Consider the following 23,798-nt stretch of genomic DNA (forward strand, 5'->3'; position numbering starts at 1 on the left):
AATGCCACCATACTTTGCCATCTAAATAAACATGGTACAGCATCCTCTCTGTTGACTAGAATTTGAGCTGTTTTTAATATAAACCCCGCAAGTGGTTTATATATCAGCAACTAGTCTGTTTATTAATTCCATAATCCACTTACCTTCCTTACCACCTCATAAAATGTTAAAAGCAAAATTTCCACCCGGATCATAAAGTGATAGAACATTTTAAGTAGTTATAAATTGAAACTGAATGACAACATTGGTCTCTATTTGTTTTCATTTGAAATGGCAGTTTAGTTGAGGTGGACACACTCTTGCTTGGGCCTAGAAAAGATGATGTTCCTGTAGGCAGAAGGTAGTTGGAGAGTATCTGTGATTCTGTTTTTTTGTTTTGTTTTGGATGTTCACTGGGCATATGTACCAAGAGGGGGAGTTGTTCTTTCATGGCCTTAGCAGCTAATCCTGAGCTTGACAGAGGGAAAATGAAGCAGAGAACACAAGGGGAGTAGAAGAAGCCTCAGAGTGGAAGTCGGTGGACAAGGGTTCTCCATTCACTCATCTCTCTCACTGACCAGTTATGGGACCTTGGGCAATTCACTTTTAACCTTGAATATCTGATCTGTAAAATGAAAAGGTCGGGCTAAATATTAGCTCATGGATCTTTTCTGCTCCAGGATTCTGATTCTTTTCTATTATATAATTTTTTTGGTCAGGGCAGAACTTCTTCTTCTGCGTTTATTTAAAGAGTCAGAGTCAGTGAGCCTATTTGGTAATTTTTAATATTAGTTTGTACATTTGCCCATTTAATCGGCGTAATTGTTGGGAAGAAAAATGTCAACTTAGTGGGAAAGTTTTCATTGTATGGACAAGCTATAAGGACTGAAGCGTATGGAAAAAGTTCTTTGCTGGAGTTGACCAATTTCATTTATAAGAAAAGTGAAGATCAGATTTTAAATACAAATCATGATCTTGTGTTGAGAGGCCCTCTTGTTTGACTCCGTTTGTTTCATGTTTTCCATGTCATAGATTCCTGACTGCAAAAGGGAAGTTATTTTCCGTCTAGGTGGTGTATTCCTTTAGGTGTGTGAGCTTTTACATGAAAAGAAAAATACTGTGCATTAATGAATTTCTCAATCCAAAGTGACAGTGCCTATGTTGCAGGGAGCAGCTGGCAATAGGCTCTGAAATGTGGGACTTTGGTTTATACTGAGCATCAGAAATGTAGTCTTTAGAACTTTTCTTCATTCTCACTGAGAACCATATAACATGTCCCCATCTCTTCCTTCCATTTGATTGTCTTAAGGCACGGTGCTCCGTAGGAAACCATCGTTCACAAAATAGTGATTTGCCTTCTGATTAGAAGTTGAGAAGAGAAAATACTCCCATCTTGACTCCATTTCCATATCTTTGCTCACCTTAAAGCTGCCCTTCTGTAGAGCCTCTGAGCGGATACCCTTTGCCTCCGTCGCCCTGTAGCTAGAGGGGGTGGCGAGGGTACTTTGCTTTGCTCTGAGGCCTAACACTCTGCAGTGCCTCTCCCTCTTCTGGAGACTCACTGTTTTAATTGTAGGTCTCCTAATTAAGATCTCTTTGTGCCTGCCCACATTCCACTAGTGTTGGCAGAGGACTTCAGTTTCCTTCTAGCACTTAACTTGAAGGCCTTCGGTAGGGCCTTTTGTGAATATCTTGTCTTTCCATTCGTCCTCTGCCAAGGTGGAGAGCCCAGTGGCATAGACCTTTGAGAAAGGGGGAAGCTATGTGACTGTCACTACTTTGGGAGGAATTTACTCCAGGATTGCTGAGATGGGAACCTCTGTTGTCTGCATATGTTATTTTCAGGGATTAAGGAAAGTTAAATTATTAATGAGTCTGACATAACCTACCTGTGCTTTTTAATCAGGTTTTTAACCCCGTGGGCATTAGTAGGAAAGAGCTCGCTGTTAAAAAGTACTTGTTTGGGTCTTACCTAGATTGGTTTGAAGTTTGATAAATACAGTTTTATCATGGATTAAATCACAGACTCATGATTTTTGTGAACTGGAAGGTTGTGAAGATAATCAAATGAAATTATTGATAGCTCCTGAATTGTATCAGATTTTAAAACATAGACCGAATGAACATTCACTTTGAGATTTGAATGAACTTTTTTCATTAGAAAAGACTTCGGGAGGTTCTAGAAATTATTGAGTTAATTAGGAATACTCTTGTAGGTTCCAGTTTTTCTTGCGAAGTTTGGGAATTGGCTAGGCTTCTAGAGTAGTTTCAGAAGACGGGAGAATAATTCCACTTTAGTTTCCAGTATACGAATGCTCAAAATGCAGCCTATCCTTTAATGGATCTAAATGCGGCATGCTAGAGGAAATGCAGTCTTTATTAGGAAAAAGGAATCTTAAATCCTTCACCTGGGCCCAGATGGTTTCATTGATCACATCAGTATGAGGCAGGCAGACAAAGGGTTACTTTTTTGTTGTTATTGTCATTTCATTGGTTGTGAAGAAGGCCTGAAAGAAGGAAGTACAGGATCTTTATGGCATGCATTAAATAAAGCTGGAGGCCTGCGCTCTTATACCTGAGTGGGTGGTTTTATGGCCTAATTCTCTAATTGCTGGCATTTATGACAGTGTGGATGCTACTGGCCCTGTGGCCGAGGTGGATTATGTTGGGAATAGGGAGAGAAAAGGGGTCCTTTTGTTGGCCTTTTCATTTTCCCCCTCAATAAGATCTCCGAGAAGGCCCCGAGGAAATGCACAGACTCTTGAACTGAGGGAATGACATCCCATAAAATGGTTCTTTATGTTTTTAAAAAGGATGAGCTGCTTTTCTTGACCTATCCCAAGAAATCCATACCACCACTGTTAAATATTTCAGTGAGCTTTGTACCTTGTCAGGTTACACACCAGGGGAAGCTGACCCATGAGGCTGTAGCCACTGCCAGACGGTTGCTTTTTAAAGACCAAGGCATTTGAAGGATGAATTTTGTCGTGTGATTTGTAGTTGTTTGGGATGACATAAGTCCCCTTGTAGGATTAGTACAAAACTTCTTAGGGGCCAAACTTGGCTTCACTTTTTAGATGTTGGACATCTTTAATGAGCTTTAGTTTTAAAGAAATAGAGATAGAAATGTAAGAGTTAGTTGACAGTTTTCTGCACTGGCTATGAAAATTCCCCTTCCTTTGAAATGAGTAGTTGTTTTTCTATTTGACAAATAGACTGAAGGGATTTCCCCAGAAAACTTACCTTTAATTATCACGACAGCAATGCTTTGTGTCCCACCAGTGGGGCAGATCTCTTCCACTGGCATTTATCTCTAGAGTTGGAGTTTCTTTCATATATTTTATCTCTTGCATTTTTGTTGTTATGTTTGGTTGGGATGCTTGGCTGTAGGTATTTTCATGTCTTTCAGCAGCCAGAGCCATGAACCTTTCTAACATTGGAACGGTTTTAGCCAGATCCAACCCTTATGATCGGTGCTTTGCTGAGGCATCATTGTTTCATTCTCCTTCTACAGCATCAAAGTAACTGTGGCTTTCTGTCTTGAGTTAGGAGAGTAATACTACTTGTGAGGAGTGTTGTTGGAGAACATTTTTTTCCAGGAAGCGCTCCTTTGTACTATCTCTGTTTGGAAAACTGAGGAGAAGTTAATCACAAATATCTCTACAATACGTATCTACACCCAGAGGAATAAATATTTACACATGTCTGTATTCAAATTCTGTCCATCCATGAGTATTGACTAATTTTTAGATCAAATGCAAACATACAACATTGTTCCAAGATTACTGCCTTTAATTATAAGCAGTAAAACCATGTGGATAACATCTCTCTAAGCTCAGCTAATGAGGAAATCCTTTTGTAATCTCTCGGGCTAGGATTTTTTATTTGTGCATATATAAATACCTTTATAAAGGAGGGGGAGAATCTCATTATCTAATCTGTAATAGTGTGAGATAGTACAACACAGTAATTAAGAGCTGTTAAGACCACAGGCACTGGATTTAGACTGCCTGGGTTCAAATGGTTGCTCCCCCGTTTATTAGCTGGATGACCTTGGAAAAGTTTCTTAACCTCTCCGTGGTTCAGTTTCTTCATTTGTAAATTAGCAGTAATCAAGCTTTGTAAAATTATTGTGAGGCTTAATTGAAATTATGCATGCAAAGTACTTAGCAATTTGCCTGGTACATAAGAATCCCTAATTATTATTAGGACTCAAAGTTTGAAAGGCCATGAGGGCTATAATATTTTCTTCCCATCAAGATAACTGGGTTTTATTACTCTGATGTATACATGCATATGTGTACACATACATACCTATGTGAGAGCTATAATCTTGACTTTAGAATGTTCTTGATTTGGGTCTATGACCATACCACCCTGAACGCGCCCGATCGCTTCTGATCTCGGAAGCTAAGCAGGGTCGGGCCTGGTTAGTACTTGGAAGGGAGAATGTCTTGATTTGGGTCTGGTTGTCAAGTTCATTTGTAAGCTAGGCATAACCAAACTGAAGGCCAGCTATGCATCTCGGCAACAGGGGGTACCATTGGTGTCCAATGAGAACATAATTAGAGATAAGGCAGAAAAGGGAAGAGAGAGAACAAGACAGTAAATAGGCAGGTAGGACACCGAGGAATTCAGTGCCTCCAGGAGTTGCATAGTTATCAGGCCAAGGCAGCTATGTTGGGGTTGCTACTCTTGGTCTCCATAACTAGTGTCCCTTACCTTTTTGTGTATGAGTGTAAGTACTCAGGGATCCTTTGCAATGATTCTGAGGCTCTTCATGGTCCTCGGCCCCCGGGTTCGGCTCCATTCGTCTGTACTTGGTAACTAGTTGACATTTGCTCTCAAATGTCAGCGCAGGGAGAATTAAGTGTTGGTCTACAGAGATCAACACAATTAATAATTTAATTATAGAAGAAATGCTGAGTTGTAGGTTACAGTTCCTGGGGGTTGGAGCTTAGCTTGAGAAATAAAAAAGAACCACAAGTAGAATAGTCAAAAACAGATTAAAGTTTAAGAATAACCAGTAGAGGGTAGTACGCTTAAGGAGGAAACATACAGTTCTGCGTTCTCTCTCTTAAAAAAAAGGTTTGCTGAAATACCGAATACACCTCATCGTTTACAGATGAAGAACCTGAGGCACAGGCAAGCTAGATAGTTTGCCCGAAGTCATGGCGACTAAGCGGCAGAGCTAGAATTCAAATCTAAACCCGTATCCATTGGAACACTCATTCATACTCTCTGTCGCTATCTTTACCTCTTTTCTCCGCGCACCCTCCAGTCAGTTTGTGAGGCTTGTCGCTGATGCTATTGCAGTGTTTAATCTGGCCCTGCTGTGCTGTTTTTACCATCCTACTTGAAATTTCCATTACCTTTGCATGGATTATTACCATAATCTCCTAACCGGTCTCCCTGCCTTCCTTTTCACTATATACAGCGTTGCCAGTGGTTTTCTTAAATATAGATCTGATTATGTCACTGTATTCCTAAAACCCTTTGCCTCCTCACTGAACATAAAATAAGATTTAAAATTCTCAGCCCCCCATGATCTAGCTGGCCTACATTTCTGCATTTTGAGCATTATCTCCCGAACACACATTCTCACTTCTGTGCTTCAGCCGTGCTGGACTACCGGTCTAGTGGATGTTCTCCACGGGCTGTGTGTACCTGCCTTTATACCTTTGCCAATGCCTCTCCTTTGCCTTAAAGTCTTGCCCATCTTGTCCTGCCTCCGGCTCATTCATCTTTCGTGGCTCAGCTCGATCCCCAGATCCCACCTCTTAGAAGCTTTTACAGATGCCACTGCTATAGTGGAAACTCAACTTCTCCTTTCCCGTTTTCTTACTGTACTTAATACCTACCTTTAATGAGTTTACTCCAGGTTACCTTATAGTGTAAATACTTTTTTGGTTTATTTTTAGAGAAAGAGCATGCATGCGAGCAGGAAGGGGCAGAGGGAGAGAGAGAATCCCAAGCAGGCTTCATGCCTGGCATGGAGCCCAACATGAGGCTCCATCTCACGACCCTGAGATCATGACCTGAGCCAAAATCAAGAGTCGGATGCTTAACCGACTGAGCCGACCAGGTGCCCCTGGTGTAAATATCTTTGATTATGTCTGTCTTCCCCCATTAGATTGTGATGTCCTTAAGACTTGGACCATTTCTAAGTCACCGTTTGTGTTTTATATTGTTTATGGTGGTGACTTTCCATATAGAAGGTGATCAGTGAATATCTGTTGAATTGAAAATTTGATACACATACAACTTTTAGGAATATCTTGCAAGGACAGCGTTACCAAAGCTGTTACGTTGTACAAGACTTATTAGCAGGCTAATTGTGAGTGATTTTTTAAAAATAGTGAACTGGGGCTCCTGGGTGGCTCAGTGGGTTAAGCATCCATCCGACTCTTGATTTCAGCTCAGCTCATAATCTCAGGGTCATGAGATCGAGTGCTCCGTCAGCTGCCCACCTGGGCATGGAGCCTGCTTGCGATTTTCTCTCTCCCTCTCCCTCTGTCCCACATCCCCCATCTCTGGAAAAAAAAAAAAAGTAAACGAATTCAGGTGTGCCAGAGGAACATCTAAGAGCCATCAGAGGACATTTCTGTAATAGTACTAAGTGGGGTTTTACAAGTGATGTTGAGGTGTCCTGACAGGATACCATCGTCTTTTATGTAGATAATGCCAGCGCTGACCATCCCCTTACTTGAGTGTTGTTTCCGTTTCTAGGTTCCTCAACTTAAAGGGGATGAGGAGACGTTGGAGGCGGTTCTGAGGAGACTCAAAAGATGATTATATGATTGGAAGTCAGTCCTGTGAGGAAAGGTTGGGAGAATGAAAGGTTAAGAGGCAATTTAATAACTCTTCCAAAGACTTAAAAGGGTCCATTATTAGGAATGGTAACCAGCTGTTTCCCAGCCCCACGGGTCCAAGAGTAAGAGAAAATAGGTCTACACTAAAGCAAAGAAAGGGTAGTTAGGTAAAGAACTCGTTACTGATGATGTTTGTCATAGTGATGGTTGAAAAGGTTACCAGAATAACGTTACCATCTTCTCTGGAGGTGAATTTTTAAAGTGCTGTCCTGCCTATATATGTATAAAATGATCTCTCGAGCTACCCTCTCATTCAGGGAATCAAAAAGTGTATTTTCATTCAGATCCTAGAGGGTGTGGATCATGTTTTGTACTTCTCAATATTCCCCCAGGGGTCCTGGGGCCCTACTGGCTCCTTAAGTATTTGACTTGAATTGTCAATTTGTGGCAATAATTAACTTTCAGTAGTTAAGCTCCAGAGAAATGTCTTTATGAAACGATATTATAGTAGTTTTATAGGAGAATAAAAATGTAGTAAATGGAGCTAAGAGAGAAATCTTAACATCAAGAAAAACCGGGGAAAACAGTAGGTGTGGTCTTACTGGGGAAACCAATAAGTGTTTGTAGCTTTTATGTCCATTTTCAGTTGTAGTTTAAAGAGATGTGCTGCAGAATATCCCTTGGTAGGGTTATCACTGCTTGTGGACATATTGTAACAAGTGCTTTGTAAATCCTTTCCAATCTAATACAAGCTTGCTTCATGTGAATGAGGATTACAAAGGCCTCTGACCCTTGGCTTTTGAGGCTGTGTGGAGGGCTTGCATCACTCAGAATGAAACCTTTTTAGATATGTTGGGTTGCAGAAAGCATTTCCTGTACAGTCAGAATGAAAACTGTGAATTGGGATTATTCATATAGATTACCAAGAGCCTGGGTAGAGCTGGTATTAACGCCAGCTCTTTTTCCTACCACCTTGTTCCAAAACCTTGATTGAGTTATTGACACTTTAGGACTTTTAGTACTGGAATTACATATAAATGCCTTCCTTTAGGTGAAGTGATATGAGGTTTATTTAAGGTTTTGTACATATAATGAATTTTCTAAGTTTCATATAGTAAATGCTGTCCACTCTTAACCAGACAATCTCATTAAATGACTGGAGTTCAAAGGTAGCTGGATTCTTGCAGGAATTCTGCAAGTGGTGGCAAAGTCAAGGGTGGTTGTAAATCGTAAAATTGGGTGTCATTAAGAAACTCTGGGAATTATAAGAGATACATGCTTTTCCTGGGACTTTTTTTTCTAAAGATTTTATTTATTTATTTTAGAGAGAGTGAGCAGTAGCCGGTTTGGGGGGGGCAGCGAGGGGCAGAGGGAGAGAGGGGGAGAGAGAATCCCTGCGGAGCCTGATGTGGGCTCGATCCCATGACCCTGAGATCATGACCTGACCGAAATCAAGAGTCGGACGCTTAACCAACTGAGCCACCCAGGCACCCCTTTTCCTGGAACTTTTAATTGCTAGTCATACAGGTTTAAATTTGGAAAGCAAGCGATTATGAAGGCAAAGAATAATTGTCATGTTTCTGTATTCTACTTGAGAGACTCTAGAGCTGGAGTAATAAAAAAAAAACCAGGGACTTTTTTTTTTTTTTAATAGGTTAATGCCACATAATGTGGGCTTCTCAGAATGTGATGGCAAACTTCCAAATACGATGTGGTAGTCAGGAGAGTCAATTGGTTTTTCAAGATATTAAGAACACAAAACTTCCCAACTCTTACATTGAACATTAATTCCTGAAAAATATGAGGTGAAAATGATGTTGGCTGACTTGGTAGCTTTGTTGTTTAGCCAAGGAGAATGTTCACTTTTGTTATCTAACTTCACGTTGCTCCTTCAGAAAACTGACTTTACTGAAAGATAACCCTATTTACCTTCAGAAAGAAGGAAGTTGTGAAAACCTCGTGTTACTGGAGTTGCTCTTGGTCATTCAGCAGCGCATCTGTCCTCTCAGAAGGAAAGATGCACCCTACCTTTTGTACCAAGATATGACCAACAAGCTGGAAGAAGAAAGTTGAAATTTTGTAGTAGAATCTTGCAATCGAATGAGCATATAACTCAAAATGAAATTAACTACTTAAAGTTGGCATATGGGGGACCCAAACCTCTTGTAATAAAAAAAACCATCTCTGAAAACAATGTTGGTGTTTGTTGGCTTAATTTTTCCAGCCTATTCAAATGGATCTGGCCATGTTGTGGTACTTTCCTGTTAAACAGAGAAGAATAAACCCTGTGAATGGTGATGATTAACTTAAGTTCTATAGTATATCAGGCTTATTTCTTCTGCTTCAGACTTGGAACCTAGGAGTCTGGAAATATACCTTTCTTGATTTGTTTTGGTTTGGTTTTTTAATATCCTGTGAAATAATTTGGGGCATTGCCAAGAATCTGTATAGCTTACTATCTGATGTAGTATATTCATTTGCTGTGTTTTCTTTTCTTTTTCTTTTCTCCTTTTCTTTTTTCTTTTCTTCTCTTCTCTTCTCTTCTCTTCTCTTCTCTTCTCTTCTCTTTTCTTTTCTTTTCTTTTCTTTTCTTTTCTTTTTTTTTCTTTTACCAGTGAGCTACTTTATGAGATGGGTGGGGTTCACCTGTCTCATTTGCTTGGCTGTTTTGAGCATCTTTGCTTTTTGCCCTTGTTGACATGGAATGAGGATGAAGAGTACTACTACTTTCTCTAATGACAAAGTGGGTAATATTTCTGTTTCTCAGGTGGCAGTTGCTAGGTAGAATTGAATTAAATATTTGAAAACTGAACTTCATTCTTGCGTGGGTGAAAATTTTACCAGCTGTTATTATTGAACAAGAGTGTAGTATTGCTTTGCACTCTTTAATCCTAGGTGACTTTTTTGCGTTAACATTTCTCAATATCAGGCAGAGATCATATTTAAAACAGTTTATTTTTTTAAAGATTTTATTTGAGACAGCGTGAGAGAGCACGCACGAGCAGTGGGGAGGGGCAGAGGGAGAAGCAGACGTCCCGATGAGCAGGGAGCCCAATATGGGGCTTGATCCCAGGACCCTGGGACCACGACCCTGAGCCAAAGGCAGATGCTTAACCGACTGAGCCACCTAGGTGCCCCTAAAACAGTTTAAATCTCTTCCTAGCTGTTACATAATTCAAATAACCACTGTTCTCTTTAATGCACCAATAATAAGAGAAAGTTTGGCCTTGGCAATACCCCTGACAATCTGTTGACAAGAGACTGTGATGTTAGTTCAGTAACTGCATACATTTCTTGATAGTTGCTTTCAGAAACCATCTTGGCTTAGGAAGTTTGTCTCTTAATGTCTGTGTATTTGACTGTGCTTGAGTATATTATACTTCTCCCCCTCTCCTTCTAATTATTGTTGTATTCCACTTTTTGGAAATGAATTAGAGACGTCACTATATTTCCTTCCATTACAAATGATAAAAAAGTACTTGCAATGAGGCTCACCTTCCCCCTAAGTGACATTCATAAATGTATCACTATACATGTAAGAAATGGAGAGAGATTGGAAAATCTAGTTCATTTTTTAAAAGATTTTATTTATTTTACAGAAAGGGAGAGAGAGAGCACACATGCGAGCAAGTGGAGGAGCAGAGAGGGAGGGAGAGGGAAAGAGAATCTGAAGTAGACTCCTCACTGAGCTCAATCTCATGACCTGAGCCAAAATCAAGAGTCGGATGCTTAACCGACTGTGCACCCAAGCGCCCCTCTAATTCATTTTTCAAAAAACATCTTTTATGTACCAGACAGATGATCAAGTACTGGGGCACTAGCAATGAACAAGTCCCTTCTCTCATGGAACTTACTATCTAACTTCTTTTTCCTGAGCTCTGCTTAAAATACAGCGTGAATATAAGTACGAAAATTGTAGTACTTTGCAAGATACTTTGGAAATTGGTCATTTGAAGGTTGAAGTTCTTACAACTAATATTAACGGAATTGTCCTTGGGAGCAATTCAAGTGTGTTCTTCATTTACTGATTTACTGATTCTTTTTTTTCTTTTAAGATTTTATTTATTTATTTGACAGAGAGAGACACAGCGAGAGAGGGAACACAGGCAGGGGGAGTGGGAGAGGGAGAAGCAGGCCTCCCGCGGAGCAGGGAGCCCGATGCAGAGTTCGATCCCAGGACCCTGGGATCATGACCTGAGCCGAAGGCAGACGCTTAACGACTGAGCCACCCAGGCGCCCCGATATTTTAAATATTCTTAAGGTATTTAATAGTTTTTCCCTTCATGTTAAAAGGGAACTTAAGTACTACCATATCCTCTGCCACCTTCTACAATCAAAGAAAGTACCACTCTCTTCTTGTACTCTGGATTCCATCCCTCTCATCTCCTCAGGGTTGTTCCTGCAATTATCACCTCTCTCCTGCATCCACAGTTTTTCTCTCACATCTGGATTGGTCTCATTAACATATAAAACTGATTATTTTTTTTTTTAAGATTTTAATTAATTTTAAGTAAACTCCATGCCTGATGTGGAGCTCAAACTTAGGACCTCGAGATCCAGAGTCCCATGCTCTACTGACTGAGCCAGCCAGGTGCACCCAAGTATCTTAATATAATCCTTCTTTCTTTCTTTATTTAATTTTATTTTTTTAAAGACTTTACTTATTTATTAGAGAGAGAGAGAAACAGCACGAGAGGGGATAGGGTCAGAGGGAGAAGCAGGCTCCCCGCCGAGCCGGGAGCCCGATGTGGGACTCGATCCCAGGACTCTGGGATCATGACCTGAGCCGAAGGCAGTTGCTTAACCAACTGAGCCACCCAGGCGCCCATAATCCTTCTTTAAAAAAAAAAAAAGAAAGAAACCTTGACCTCATGTCCTCCTCCAGCGACTACCCAGTTCTCGGTTCCTTCTCACAGCAAAACTCCTTGAAAGTGCTGTGTGTCACTGCTGTCCACTTCCTCACCTCTCTCTCCTCCTCAGCCACTGTAGCTGGGCTTTCTCCCCCTGGTTCTACTGAAATAGCTCTTATCAGAGTCCTCAGGAGCGCAGTCTTGCCAGATTGAATAGATAATTCTTGGTCCTCATCCTGTTAAACCTCTGGGCAGCGTTGAATCGGCTGACCACTCCCTTCTTGAAACATTTCTTTTCTTGGATTCTGTAACACTAAGTTCCCCTGCTCTTTTCTTAAGTCATTGGTCATTAATTTTCAGTATTCTGTATGGCTTCCCTCCCCTGCTTCACTTTTCTGAATGTTGGGGTCGTCTAGGAGGCCGCCTTTGGCTACATCCTCTTCCTAGGTGATCTCATCCAGGCCTCATCTACATGTTCAGGGACTACTAAGTTTTTGTCTCTAACTCTGACTACTTCTTGGAGTACCAGCGTTATATAACCAAGTGCATATTTGGCATTTCCATTTGGGTAATAATAATAGGAGTAGTTAGCATTTATTGTTTATTACGGGCTAGCCAGTATTCTGAGTACCTTACATCGATCATTTTACCTAATCTTGACCACTCTCCGAGGTAGCCACTACTATTCCCAGGCAAGAAAACAAGTAGACATTGAAGCACTTGGATATCTAATGTGTCTTCCACTTAACATAGCCAAAAAGTCTTGATTTCTTCTTTTCTCTGTGTTTGGGAATGACTCTGCCATTTACCCAATTGCTCAGGCCTAAAATTTAAGAGTTACCTTTGATTTCTCTGTTTTATTCATATCCCAAATAACCCATCCGCAAATTCTTTCTGTGCTACCTCCAAAATCCAACTTCTCATTGCTACCACCCAAACCCCCGACTCACCCATTATAATCTTGTCACTGGACTATTCTGTCATCTCCTTACTTGTGTTCTTACCTCGCTAAAGCTTGTCCTTCACACAGCCACTATGTACTCCAAGTGGAACCGAGTCCAATCTTATTATTCCCTCTCTTTAAATCTGTCAGTGGCACTCGCCTCACCCTCCATCCCCCCACTGCCAGAATAAATAATCCCCATTCCTTCCCGTGGCCATCAAAACCGTACAGGCTCTGGCCTCTGTCAGGTCTGCTTTTCTGGCACCGTCTCTCCTCATTCTCTCATTCTGCTCCAGAGCCAGGCCGCCCTTTTTGTCTGGCGTACATGCCAGGCCTATGGCCGTCTCTGGGGCTTTGCGCTTTCGGTCAAGCAAGGATACTGCTCCACCTGGATCTTTATATGTCTGTCTTTTTCTCATTTAGGCCTAAGCCAGGGTTCAGCAAGTTTTTTCTGCAAAGGGCCAAATGGTCTCTGTTGTAACACTCAACCTGTGCTGTCGTTTAACGCATCGGCAGTGACAGTACGTAAACGGATGAGCGTGGAGGTGTCCCAGTAAAGCTTTATGTGCACTGAAATTTGGGTTCCATATAATTTTCGTGTGTACAAAATATTCTTCTTCTTCTTTTTTTTTCCTAACCGTTTAAAAACGTTAAAAACCCTTCTTCGCTCATGGACTGAACAAAAACAGGTGGCAGACCAGATTTAGCCAGTGACCCGCAGTTTGCCAGTCCTTGGCGAACCATCACTTTAGAGAAGCCTTTCCTGACCACGGAAAATAACCCCCACAGCTAACTCCCATCGGTCCTATTGCCTTGGTCTCTTTATTTATTTGTTGTATGTTTATTTTCTGTCTCCACTAAATTGTAGCCGCATGGGGCAGGAATTTCGTCAGTGTATCTTTAGAGGCTACAACAGTGCCTAGCAGTTCTCAGTAAGTGCTTGCTGAGTGAAGGAATGCCAGCCCCATTCAAACCATGGCTGTAGACTGCTATCTGGTCTCCCTTTATTCAGTCTCTTTCGTACTCTAATTGTGTGTGTGTGTGCACCTTTTCCAGAGTAAACTTCCGAGTTACGCCTTTTCTACATCTGAGAACCGGTGGTAGCTCCTTGCTGTTCAGCGTATCAGCTTTGACCATACCATCCTAGAATTAACAAGGTTCTGATACTTCATGTGTCTCTTATCTTGAGCCTGCTGCGGCTACCTTTTCCAACCAGATCAGTTTTTACTAATGCTTACATCTGATTTTCTCCCCATTATTGTGCCCTTCCATTTATTCTCTTTGTTTTTTAAGATTGATTTATTTGAGGGGCGCCTGGATGGCTCAGTCGTTAAGGGTCTCCCTTCGGCTCCGGTCATGGTCCCAGGATTCTGGGATCGAGCCCTTCGTCGGGCTCCCTGCTCAGCAGGAAGCCTGCTTCTCCCTCTCCCACTCCCCCTGCTTGTGTTCCCTCCTTTGCTCTCTCTCTCTCTCTCTGTCAAATAAATAAATAAAATCTTTAAAAAAGAGAAATTTGAGAGAGAATGTGTGTGTGAGTGGGGGAGGGGCATAGGGAGAGAATATTCTAGCAGACCCCACCCTCCACCCCCCCACCAAGCGCAGAGCCCCATGCAGGGGCCGACCCCACGACCCATGAGATCATGAGCCCAGCTGAAGCCAAGAGTCCGATGCCCAACGGACTGAGCTACCCAGGCACCCGATCCCATTTATTAATTAGCCATTGTCCATGATATATGTCCTTCAGAACTCTGTTCTTAAAAACTTTTGTAGGTTATAAGCCTCTTTGAGAGAAGCTGGAGAAATCTGTTGTGTTTCTCACCTGACAGATACCTATATAAACGAAGTTTTGCCTGTACTTTGAGAGAAATTTCTCAGCTTACTCCCGCCCATGAACTTCTTTGACTAAATCCTTGCTTAACCCTTTTCCTAAAAGAAGAGAATTTCCCTCCATTGTGCTTTGTATTCATTCCTTCCCAGGACTGATGCCTCCTCCCAGTGCTTTTTCCATTTATTGCCGCTTTGCTTTTGAGGATTTTCAGTCTCTTTCCTGCTGCTGTGTTCCCCTTTGGCATATAAACATATTCTACTCAAGAAATAATCCTCCCAAGCTGGTCTTTCCCTGCCTTGTGCCTATCTCTTGTTTCCCACATAACTGAGTTTTTTCAAAAGACGAGGCTATACTCATTTCCATTTTGTCACTTTTTTTTTTTTAAGATTTTATTTATTCGGGTGCCTGGGTGGCTCAGTCGTTAAGCGTCTGCCTTCAGCTCTGGTCATGGTCCCAGGGTCCCGGGATCGAGCCCCGCATCGGGCTCCAGCCCCACATCGGGCTCCCTGCTTGGCGGGAAGCCTGTTTCTCCCTCTCCCACTCCCACTGTTTGTGTTCCCTCTCTCGCTGTGTCTCTCTCTGTCAAATAAATAAAGAAAATCTTAAAAAAAAAAGATCTTATTTATTTAATTTAATGTAGAGAGAGAGTGTGTGCATGCCTGTGTGAGTGGCGGGGGTGGTGGGAGGAGAGGGAAAGAATCTCAAACAGACTCCCCGCTGAGCACAGAGCCTGACGCGGGGCTTCATCTCACAACCCTGAGATCACGACCTGAGCCAAAACCTAGAGTCAGAGGCTCAACTGACAGCCACCCAGCCACCCCCCATTTTGTCACTTTCTAATCACATCTCTACCCACTGCAGTTTGGCTCCTCCTGCCTCTAACACTGCATTAAAGTTGGCTGTGTTAAGGTTAGGGGTGACCCCCTAATTTTGTTCTCCCACTGTACGAGTTTCGGCCCTTACCCAGCTTGACCATCCCTTGCTATATATTCCTTCCCTTGACTATTGTGTGCCTACCACTCATGACCTTCCTCTTGGCCATTCCATCTTCATCTCCGTCCTTGGCTTTCACCTTTATGTTGTTAAGTGTAGGTATTCCATAGGCATCTGCCATTGACCCTCCTTTTCTCTCATTATTCTGTCCTTGGGTGATTGCTTGCATTTATACATACAGTTTCATCATTCATATGTGTGTGTGTATATATATATTTTTTTTCATGGAATCATGTGTTTTCTCCAGATCATTATCCTATCTTACAATTTGGATGGACATTTCAAATTCAGATATCTGAAGTGATCTCCCTTTCCACTTCTATAAACCTTTCTTCTTTCCGTAATCCCAATCTTGGTAAATATCGCCACAAACCTAATCAGCCTAGGCCAAACACCTGCAAGTTTTTATTGATTCTTTCTATTGCCTTAACCCTTCATATCAAAACTTTGTCCATTTGCTTCCTGTCTGTGGAATCTGCCCTTTTCCCTCAATCCCCAGTGTTGCTGCTGTCATTTTACAACTTTTCCTGCCTGTGGTTGTAAAGGCAATCTCTGCTTACCCACTGCTGTCATAGTGATCTTTTGAAAATATAAATCTAGGGTGCCTGGGCGGGTCAGTCATTAAGCATCTGCCTTCGGCTCAGGTCATGATCCCAGGGTCCTGGGATCGAGCCCCGCATCGGGCTCCCTGCTCAGCAGAAGCCTGCTTCTCCCTCTCCCACTCCCCCTGCTTGTGTTCCCTCTCTTGCTGTCTCTCTCTCTGTGTCAAATAAATAAATAAAATCTTTAAAAAAAAAGAATATAAATCTAATCATGCGTCTCTGCCTGAACGCATTGTGGACGAGCTGTAGAGCCTTCGGGATGAGACCCGCGTGTCCCTGAAGATCAACTTCCGACTCGTGAAGGCATTTAACACCTTTCATGACCTGCCTCTCTCTTTTTTATCCCCGTTCAGCATCTTACGCCCCTTTGCCACATCGGCTGGGGCCTCAGCCGTCCTACACTGTTGTTTCACGCCATGTACTCTTGTCCGTCTGTGCCTTTGTTTGAACTGTTCTCTGCCTGACCCTGATTTCTCATCCTTCAAAAGTTAGATTAAGTTTTCGTCCTTTCTGTAATGGCTTTCCCGACCCTTTCTCCTTCCTTGTGTTCGTCTTTCTGCTGTGCTGCCGTATTCATTCCATTAGCACATGTATTCCTCCAGCATGGCAGGCAACACACTTGTATTCCATTAACTTAATCATCTATTTTTTTAAACGATTATTTATTTATTTATTTGAAAGAAAGAGAGAGAGCACACAGAGGGAGAGGGAAAAGCAGATTCCCCGAGGAGCAGGGATCCCGATGCGGGGCTCGATCCCAGGACCCTGAGATCATGACCTGAGCTGAAGGCAGACGCTTAACCGACTGAGCCACCCAGGCGCCCCTCAGCATCTCTTCATAACAGGCTAGCAGGTCCTGGAAGGCAGAAGCTGTCTTTTATGTTTAGATGAGCTGTCCTCATCCCTTAAGCCAGAAATGGGCTTACGTATTTGAATGAATGAATCAGTCAGTGAATTGGTTTAGTCTGTCCTGCTAGCCTGAGTACATTCTCCCACAGCATTCTTAAAAAGAAGAATCATTTTGTCTAATTCTTTGGAGTCCACCAGTGTTTTCTACTACAGTGCTATTACCACAGTAGCTACTTAGCTACTTAATGTTTTATAAACAATTGTGTTTCTTTTATTTTCATTTTACAAACATTTATTGAGTGCCAAGTTTGTGCCAGATACTGGGAATAAAAAAATGAGTACACTGTCCCTATCCTCAAAGAGTGAACACTCTAGAGAAGGAAATAAACATGTAAGCACATTTTTAAAAAAAACCCTTATGCTAATTAAGTACTAGTAATTATGTGTACATGTCTTTAAAATGCAACATCAAGACCTTGTTGTTTTAGAGCTGGAAGCAGGAGACAGAAAGGGAAATGTGCCAGCAGAAGTGATAGCTAACTGGAATAAACTCCCAAAGGAGCCGTGTTACTCCTTTTTAACTAGACCTGAGATACACAGTATGCTTCTGTGCAGTTTCTTCATCTTCTCTGGTTGTTCTTCATGATTTTTTTTTTTTAAGATTTTATTTATTTTTTTATTTATTTGAGAGAGAGAGAGAAACAGCATGAGAGGGGATAGGGTCAGAGGGAGAAGCAGACTCCCCGCTGAGCTGGGAGCCCGATGCGGGACTCGATCCCGGGACTCTGGGATCATGACCTGAGCCGAAGGCAGTCGCTTAACCGACTGAGCCACCCAGGCGCCCTCTTCATGATCTTCTTAGTTCTCCTGTGGCCTCCTCATATGATGAAGCCATATATGATGATAACAAAACTTAGAAGCTTCAAATTTCAAAGAATTTCAAACAATTAGAGTATTGGGGTGATTTTGATACTGTCTGTGGTTATTGATGTTAATCTCCAGTTGATTCACCGATAAACCTTTGTAGTTGAAGAAATTTGATTATTCAAACTCTTAAGACTAAACATTTTGGAGACCGAATATGCAGATGAGTCTCTGGCCAGAAAAGAAAGTGAGCAGACTTATCCTAGACCTTACTCATCTGAGGCTGGAAGCGGCTGAGCTTGTTTATTTAATAGAAAAGTTTTCAAATTAGCTTTGGTACCTCCACCTTAGCCTGGGAGGTGAAGAACTCCAGGTGAGTGATTTTTGCTCTGACCATGGTAAACTGGGAAGAATTTAAGGGAGGAACTAAAAATCTATGTATTTTAGTTAGGGGTAGGGAGGAAAAGGCGTTGAGGTGCATCAGCTGAAAGTTTATCAGATCACTGGTGTTACTAGGAACTGTGTCACATCTAATCAGTGCAGATGGCTTAGGTCTCGATTACCTAAACTCTGATTGTTGATGCTGGAGTGGTGCCTAGTTGCAGTACTGAGGGATGGAAATGCACATTGCCGTCCTTTGGAAGGATTCTGAAATTTGTTAAATGTTTCTCTATGAACCGAATACTAATATAAAAGGAAGAATGAACTGTTCCAAGAGGTAAGCCAATTTTTTATTCCAGAATACGAGTTACATAGTATTTTATCCTTCACTGGCGTTGGTTTTTGAAAGGAAGAATGAAATCATGCACCTGCCTGTCTGCCTTTAGATACTTCTTGGGAGAAGGAATCATGTCTTACTTATCTTTGCATCTGGAGCAGATAGCATGTAAATGGCAAGCATATAAATGGTTTTTGAATGAATGAAGAAGTAAAAGAAATAGTGCTTTGTTTGAAAAGTTGGCTTGGTAGTACATAATTCCTTGAAACACGGAATTTCATGTATTTTTCTCAAATGTCTTCTTTATATTTCATATGTAAACATTATTATCTGAATACTTACTTTGGGTTCACTTAGGTTCTCTGGTGGAAAAAAAAATATTCCTGTTGCCCCATCATTTACAAATAGAACCAGACTCTAAAGAATTAAAATTCTTCCATTAAAATAAAAATCCTCAAATGTTAAGGTACTTATAAAGTAGAATTTAGCAGAGGTGTACTTGCTAAAGGTTTGCCAGAAGTTCTCAAATAACTGGTTACCCTAGAGTTAGGGGTATGGGTCATAAAGACAGACATTCTACACATTTATTATTTATACAGTTAGATTTCATTTAGGAAGTGACATTAGATAGGTTCATTGCATTCTTGATCACTGGAAGCTAAATAGGACAGAATAGTATTTTACCGTGCTCCACTTGGCAAGGATATTTTTCTGTTTGGAGGAAAGAAAGTGTTAAAATCTTGGCAGTCTGGACTCCCAAGGACATCACTGTACAGAAGGCATCGGTTTGATGGCTCTTCCCTGTACTCTGTCTTTAGAATGCTGTGCTCATCAGGGAAAGCCATGTTGAAAGGAAAAGTATGTGTGATGTATGGCTGTTTGGGCCCAGTTCCCAGGAATACTTGATCATGTGTAGCATGGTGTCTCCTGTCCTTTCTCTCTTCAGGGCTGTCCAGGCTTATGCTACAGTGCAAAACGTGAATTTAATTGCAGCTCCCTTTGTTGGCTTTTTTGGTAGACATTTTGTCTTAGCCTTTTGATTTTTAGGCAAGTCTAAATCCTTGGGAGGCCAGCACTGTTACCTTGTTGACGACATCTTCCAGGAACCCCACCTGTGAAAGGGGGTGATGGCAGCGAGATGAGAGGGAGGCAGGAAGGACTTCCACGGAGCAAGCACCCTCTTGTAGCAGCTCGTTCCCAGCACTTTCTCAATTTGGCTTCCCTTCTATTTCTTTCTTTTGTTCGTTCATTCTTTTTTTTTTTTTTTTTTTTTACGGCTCTTACTTGAAGTTCGGAGTCAGAAGGTTAGAGCTCTTTAACATAACAATGCAGGCTTTTGTTTTTGGCTTAACTGGATTATTAAAGCAATGGGTAGTTACTTTTAAGCAAGCTTGAAGAAGTCAACCTGTATTTCAAGTGAAAAGAAAGTTCTTGGGGGAGGTGGAGTCTTTTTTGACTACTCATTCTTTTCTTATTCCAACTGCGAGATCATAAGGAAAGAGTTAACACTTTCTGTCATGTTGGAAAGTACTTGTGAAATTTAAACATTGGCAGTTAGTTCAGTTAGCGCTTGACAGCTCAGGAGTACTCTGTTCTGGAGCGCGTGGCAATTAGGATTGTATCGTGCCTCACCAGGTGGCTGATGGTGAACATAGCAGGGTGGATCGCTTCCATTTCTTTTAAGGATTAATAATCTTTTCATTACCTCACCTGTTGGATACTTCACCGGTTAGTTATTATGTATATAGTTGCTAGAACTCTCTCCCTGCAGCACTGGGAGCATAAAATCCATGCATGTAGCAGTGTAGTTAGTCCCTGGGTAGTGTTGGGAAACCTCCAGGAGTCTTCCGTGAAGTGTCTAGATTAGCATGTCCTTCCATGAGGATAATGCAGGAAAAGAATGAGTTAAATCAAACTTTAAGGATCTGAAAATGGGTGTCATGTTAACTTACATGTTAGGAATAGCAAATTTTGTACTGGAGATTATTTGATTCCTTTAAATATTTATAATTTTAAATTGTAACTATTTTGGTAGGAAATCTTTGTAACTAACTGTATGATCTTAGGCAAGTCATTTGGCCCCTCCAGTCAGTTTCTAAAACCACATCAATAATAAGAACTACAGTATGGATGTTGCCTTATAATTTTCTGAGTGATTTTACATAATGTAATTACATAATTTACATAAATTATTTCATTTACTCCTTACAACACTTCAGTAAACGAAGACATTGAGACATAAAAATAGTAAGTTACGGGGTGCCTGGGTGGCTCAGTTGTTAAGCGTCTGCCTTCGGCTCAGGTCATGATCCTGGGGTCCTGGGATCGAGCCCCGCATTGGGCTCCCTGCTCTGCGGGAAGCCTGCTTCTCCCTCTCCCACTCCCCCTGCTTGTGTTCCCTCTCTTGCTGTGTCTCTCTCTGTCAAATAAATAAATAAAATCTTAAAAAAAAAAAATAGTAAGTTACTTGTCTAAGATCAGATAGCCTGGAAGTGCTAGAACTGAGTCCTCAGTCGAGGCCCACGAGCGCGCTCCTTAGTCCTGTCATGTGCGGACATGCCAGTGGTGGACTGGGCCCCTCTAAAATTCTAAGGTACTGTCCTTTTTTTATTGTTTTTGATTTTTTTTTTTCTTCAGCATTTGAGGCAGCTTACCACGGGGCTATTTTCTTTGCCTGCTTTTTTTCTCAAAGTACATTGTAGGATTACTATTTTAAATGTCGTTTTTTCCTGCCCAAAAGTGTATTTAAAAAAATTAACAATATGGGGGCACCTGGCTGGCTTAGCCGGTAGAGCATGCGACTCTTGATCTGGGGCTCATGAGTTCAAGTCCCATGTTCGGCATAGAGCTTACTTAAAAAAAAAAAAAAATTAACAGTATGGAATTTCCATTATTGTGACAGGTTTTTGGATTAATTGGGTCTTGTGAGTTTGGGCTTCTCTTTTTGTAATGTTGTAGTTTGCAAGTGTAAACCCTGAAAGTCATTCCAGAAATTTATTTGGGGTTAAGCCCCACATGTATGAGGTTGTCCTAACTTGTTTTAAGATGAAGAGGTAGATTTATTCTTATTCACAAATAATGTTCATAATAAGAATTTAAATTTAATTTAATGATGAGAGAAAGGACTGTAAAAAGCATCCTACTCTTGTATTCTTTAAACTTAGGTTTTACACATTCTTAGAATTATAGTGCTTTTCAGACAAATCCCTTTGAAGAGGATAATTTCAGGTTTTTCTTAAATAGTTAAATGCTTTAATAATGTTAGCAACTTCAGAACAAAAACCTTAGATTCTAAGAACTGTCTCTCAGTTGCGTAGTTTGCAAGATCTTGGACTCAAACATTTTGCTTCTTAAAGCATTTAAATTTAAGAGCTGAACCTGCTAATTTGTCTAAAAGGTTGCATGTATCTTTTCATATATTCCTGATTAATAAGTGGTTGAACAGATTAGCACCTGACTCTAGCTTTACACTAACTGGGGAAACAACTTTTCAGAAAATCCACAGATGTTGTCCATATGCATGTGGTCTTTGCTCTTGAGAGGAAAATTGGGGCTTTAATTGTTGGAACATATTTTGGGGCTAGGCTTATCAGTATAAATTGGAGATTCAAGAAAATCTGTCTCTCAATCCTTATTTTATTCTTGTTGTATGTGGATTTTGTTTCAGGGATTTGAAATTCTGTCTCTCTTGTCTCTTTCTGGAAAGAACTGTTTCTGAATCAGTGAATTTCTGTTAGTCAGTTTGTTTAAATAGACCACCTTTCTTGAGAACTTGTCAAAATAAGTTAAATCCTTAAGGATTTTTTTCAAAGGGCAGGTTAAAAGTTAGAGGTAAGGGGAAGTTTTTGCCTTTTGCCTTTTCCAAGTATAACAGAGAGTAAGATGCTTCCGTAAGTTCTTGAATGCATTATTTCATCCTGTATGCGGTCAATTCATGATCCCTTTCACAGATGCTGCTGCCCACCATTAAGTCTCTTATCACAGGGCATTTTAAATTGATGCCATAAAATGCATGTTGAGAATCTTTGGATCTCAAATGTATAGAAATCACATCTAAATGTCAATTCCTGAGTTAAGGAACTGACAATTATGGCAATTTCAGTCTCTATTAATATTTAGTAGACAAGAGATTATGATATGGTTTATGTTATTCCTTATGTGTGTGTAAACTTATCTACTTGTTGAAAAGATTTGTTTGTTTTATTGGGGCTGTATATTTCTGCCATTGTACTGATTTGCTTACTTGAATTAAAGCCGTTCTTTAATTGTTTTGGGCTGTATCTATAGTTTGAAATTAAGGACTATCCCCTGTGTACTATGCACCAAAGATGACATTTCAATGCATTGTTCAATTACTACACAGCTCCTATTTGTCTGTAATGAAGCTGTATGACTGGGTCCATTTATTTCAATATTATTTTTTATATTATCCATATAAATGATAATGATTAATATATAGAGTCTGATTTTCCAAATTCATTTGTGTCTCCTCTGGGCATTTCTTTGGGATATGTTCACACTTGTGTTTTTGTTTCTGATTTTAAAATAATTTTCCTTTGTTGTAGGATGAGCAGTTCTTAGGTTTTGGCTCAGATGAAGAAGTCCGAGTACGAAGTCCCACAAGGTCTCCTTCAGGTATGGCCAGTTAAGTGCATGGTACCTTTTGTTTGTTAAGAGACCATGGCTTCCCCTTGCTTTCTTTGCATGTAAAGGATGATCTTAAATACTGGGGGGGGGGGCTTGCATCCTTCCCTTTCTCTCACACTAAGTAAGAGATGGCTTATGAGCTAGACCTCTTTATGGGGCTCTTCTCTGTCAGGCCACTTATGCTTTATTCTTTATAATGCTTCTCTTTGGGAACTAGGTGGGGGGGGCATGGGGGGTGTATGTGTGGTCAATTTCCATGGAATGACTAAAAGACCTGGTAGTTGAATTGAAGGTAACCTACTCAGAGCATCCTCAGATTTGTAGATTTTGAATGATACGGTAGTATATACAGCTTTGGGAATAATCTTACTGTTGTTTTTTACAGATGAAATGTGGTCTACTATTGTCAATAAAATAAATAAAATAAAAACAAAACAAACAAAATAAAAACAAAATATTTATTTTTTCTGATCCTTGAAAGGCTATATTAAAATAAAGAAAATAAAAATGATATGGGGGTATTTCCATTTTTAAGCAATATTTGTCATTGTTCTCGCCAAGAAAATATCTAGAATGTCGTGAAATTCTAGACTTCAAGAAGTTTCCTGAGAGACAGTCCTCAGTGGAAATAACATGCAATGGCTTGCAGGATTCTAGTCTGTATAGGAGAGGGCTCTTCTGAGGAAGAAACCATTTCCCATCTGTGCTGCCAT

At 40.8% G+C, this 23,798-nt stretch overlaps 1 protein-coding gene across 3 annotated transcripts in view; it reads left to right on the top strand.

The window, feature by feature from the left end:
- The window catches only part of KMT2A (lysine methyltransferase 2A), a 76,083-nt gene that overhangs the window by 4,072 nt on the left and 48,213 nt on the right, over positions 1-23,798 (top strand). For all 3 annotated transcript variants that reach the window (XM_035009036.1, XM_035009037.1, XM_035009038.1), the window contains one exon: positions 23,004-23,073. In XM_035009036.1, coding sequence (XP_034864927.1) covers positions 23,004-23,073 — 70 coding nt within the window. The remainder of the gene's footprint in view (positions 1-23,003; positions 23,074-23,798) is intronic.

The sequence above is a fragment of the Mirounga leonina genome, unplaced genomic scaffold (assembly GCF_011800145.1).
Source record: "Mirounga leonina isolate KUSES-001 unplaced genomic scaffold, KU_Mleo_1.0 Mir_153, whole genome shotgun sequence".
NCBI lineage: Eukaryota > Metazoa > Chordata > Mammalia > Carnivora > Phocidae > Mirounga > Mirounga leonina.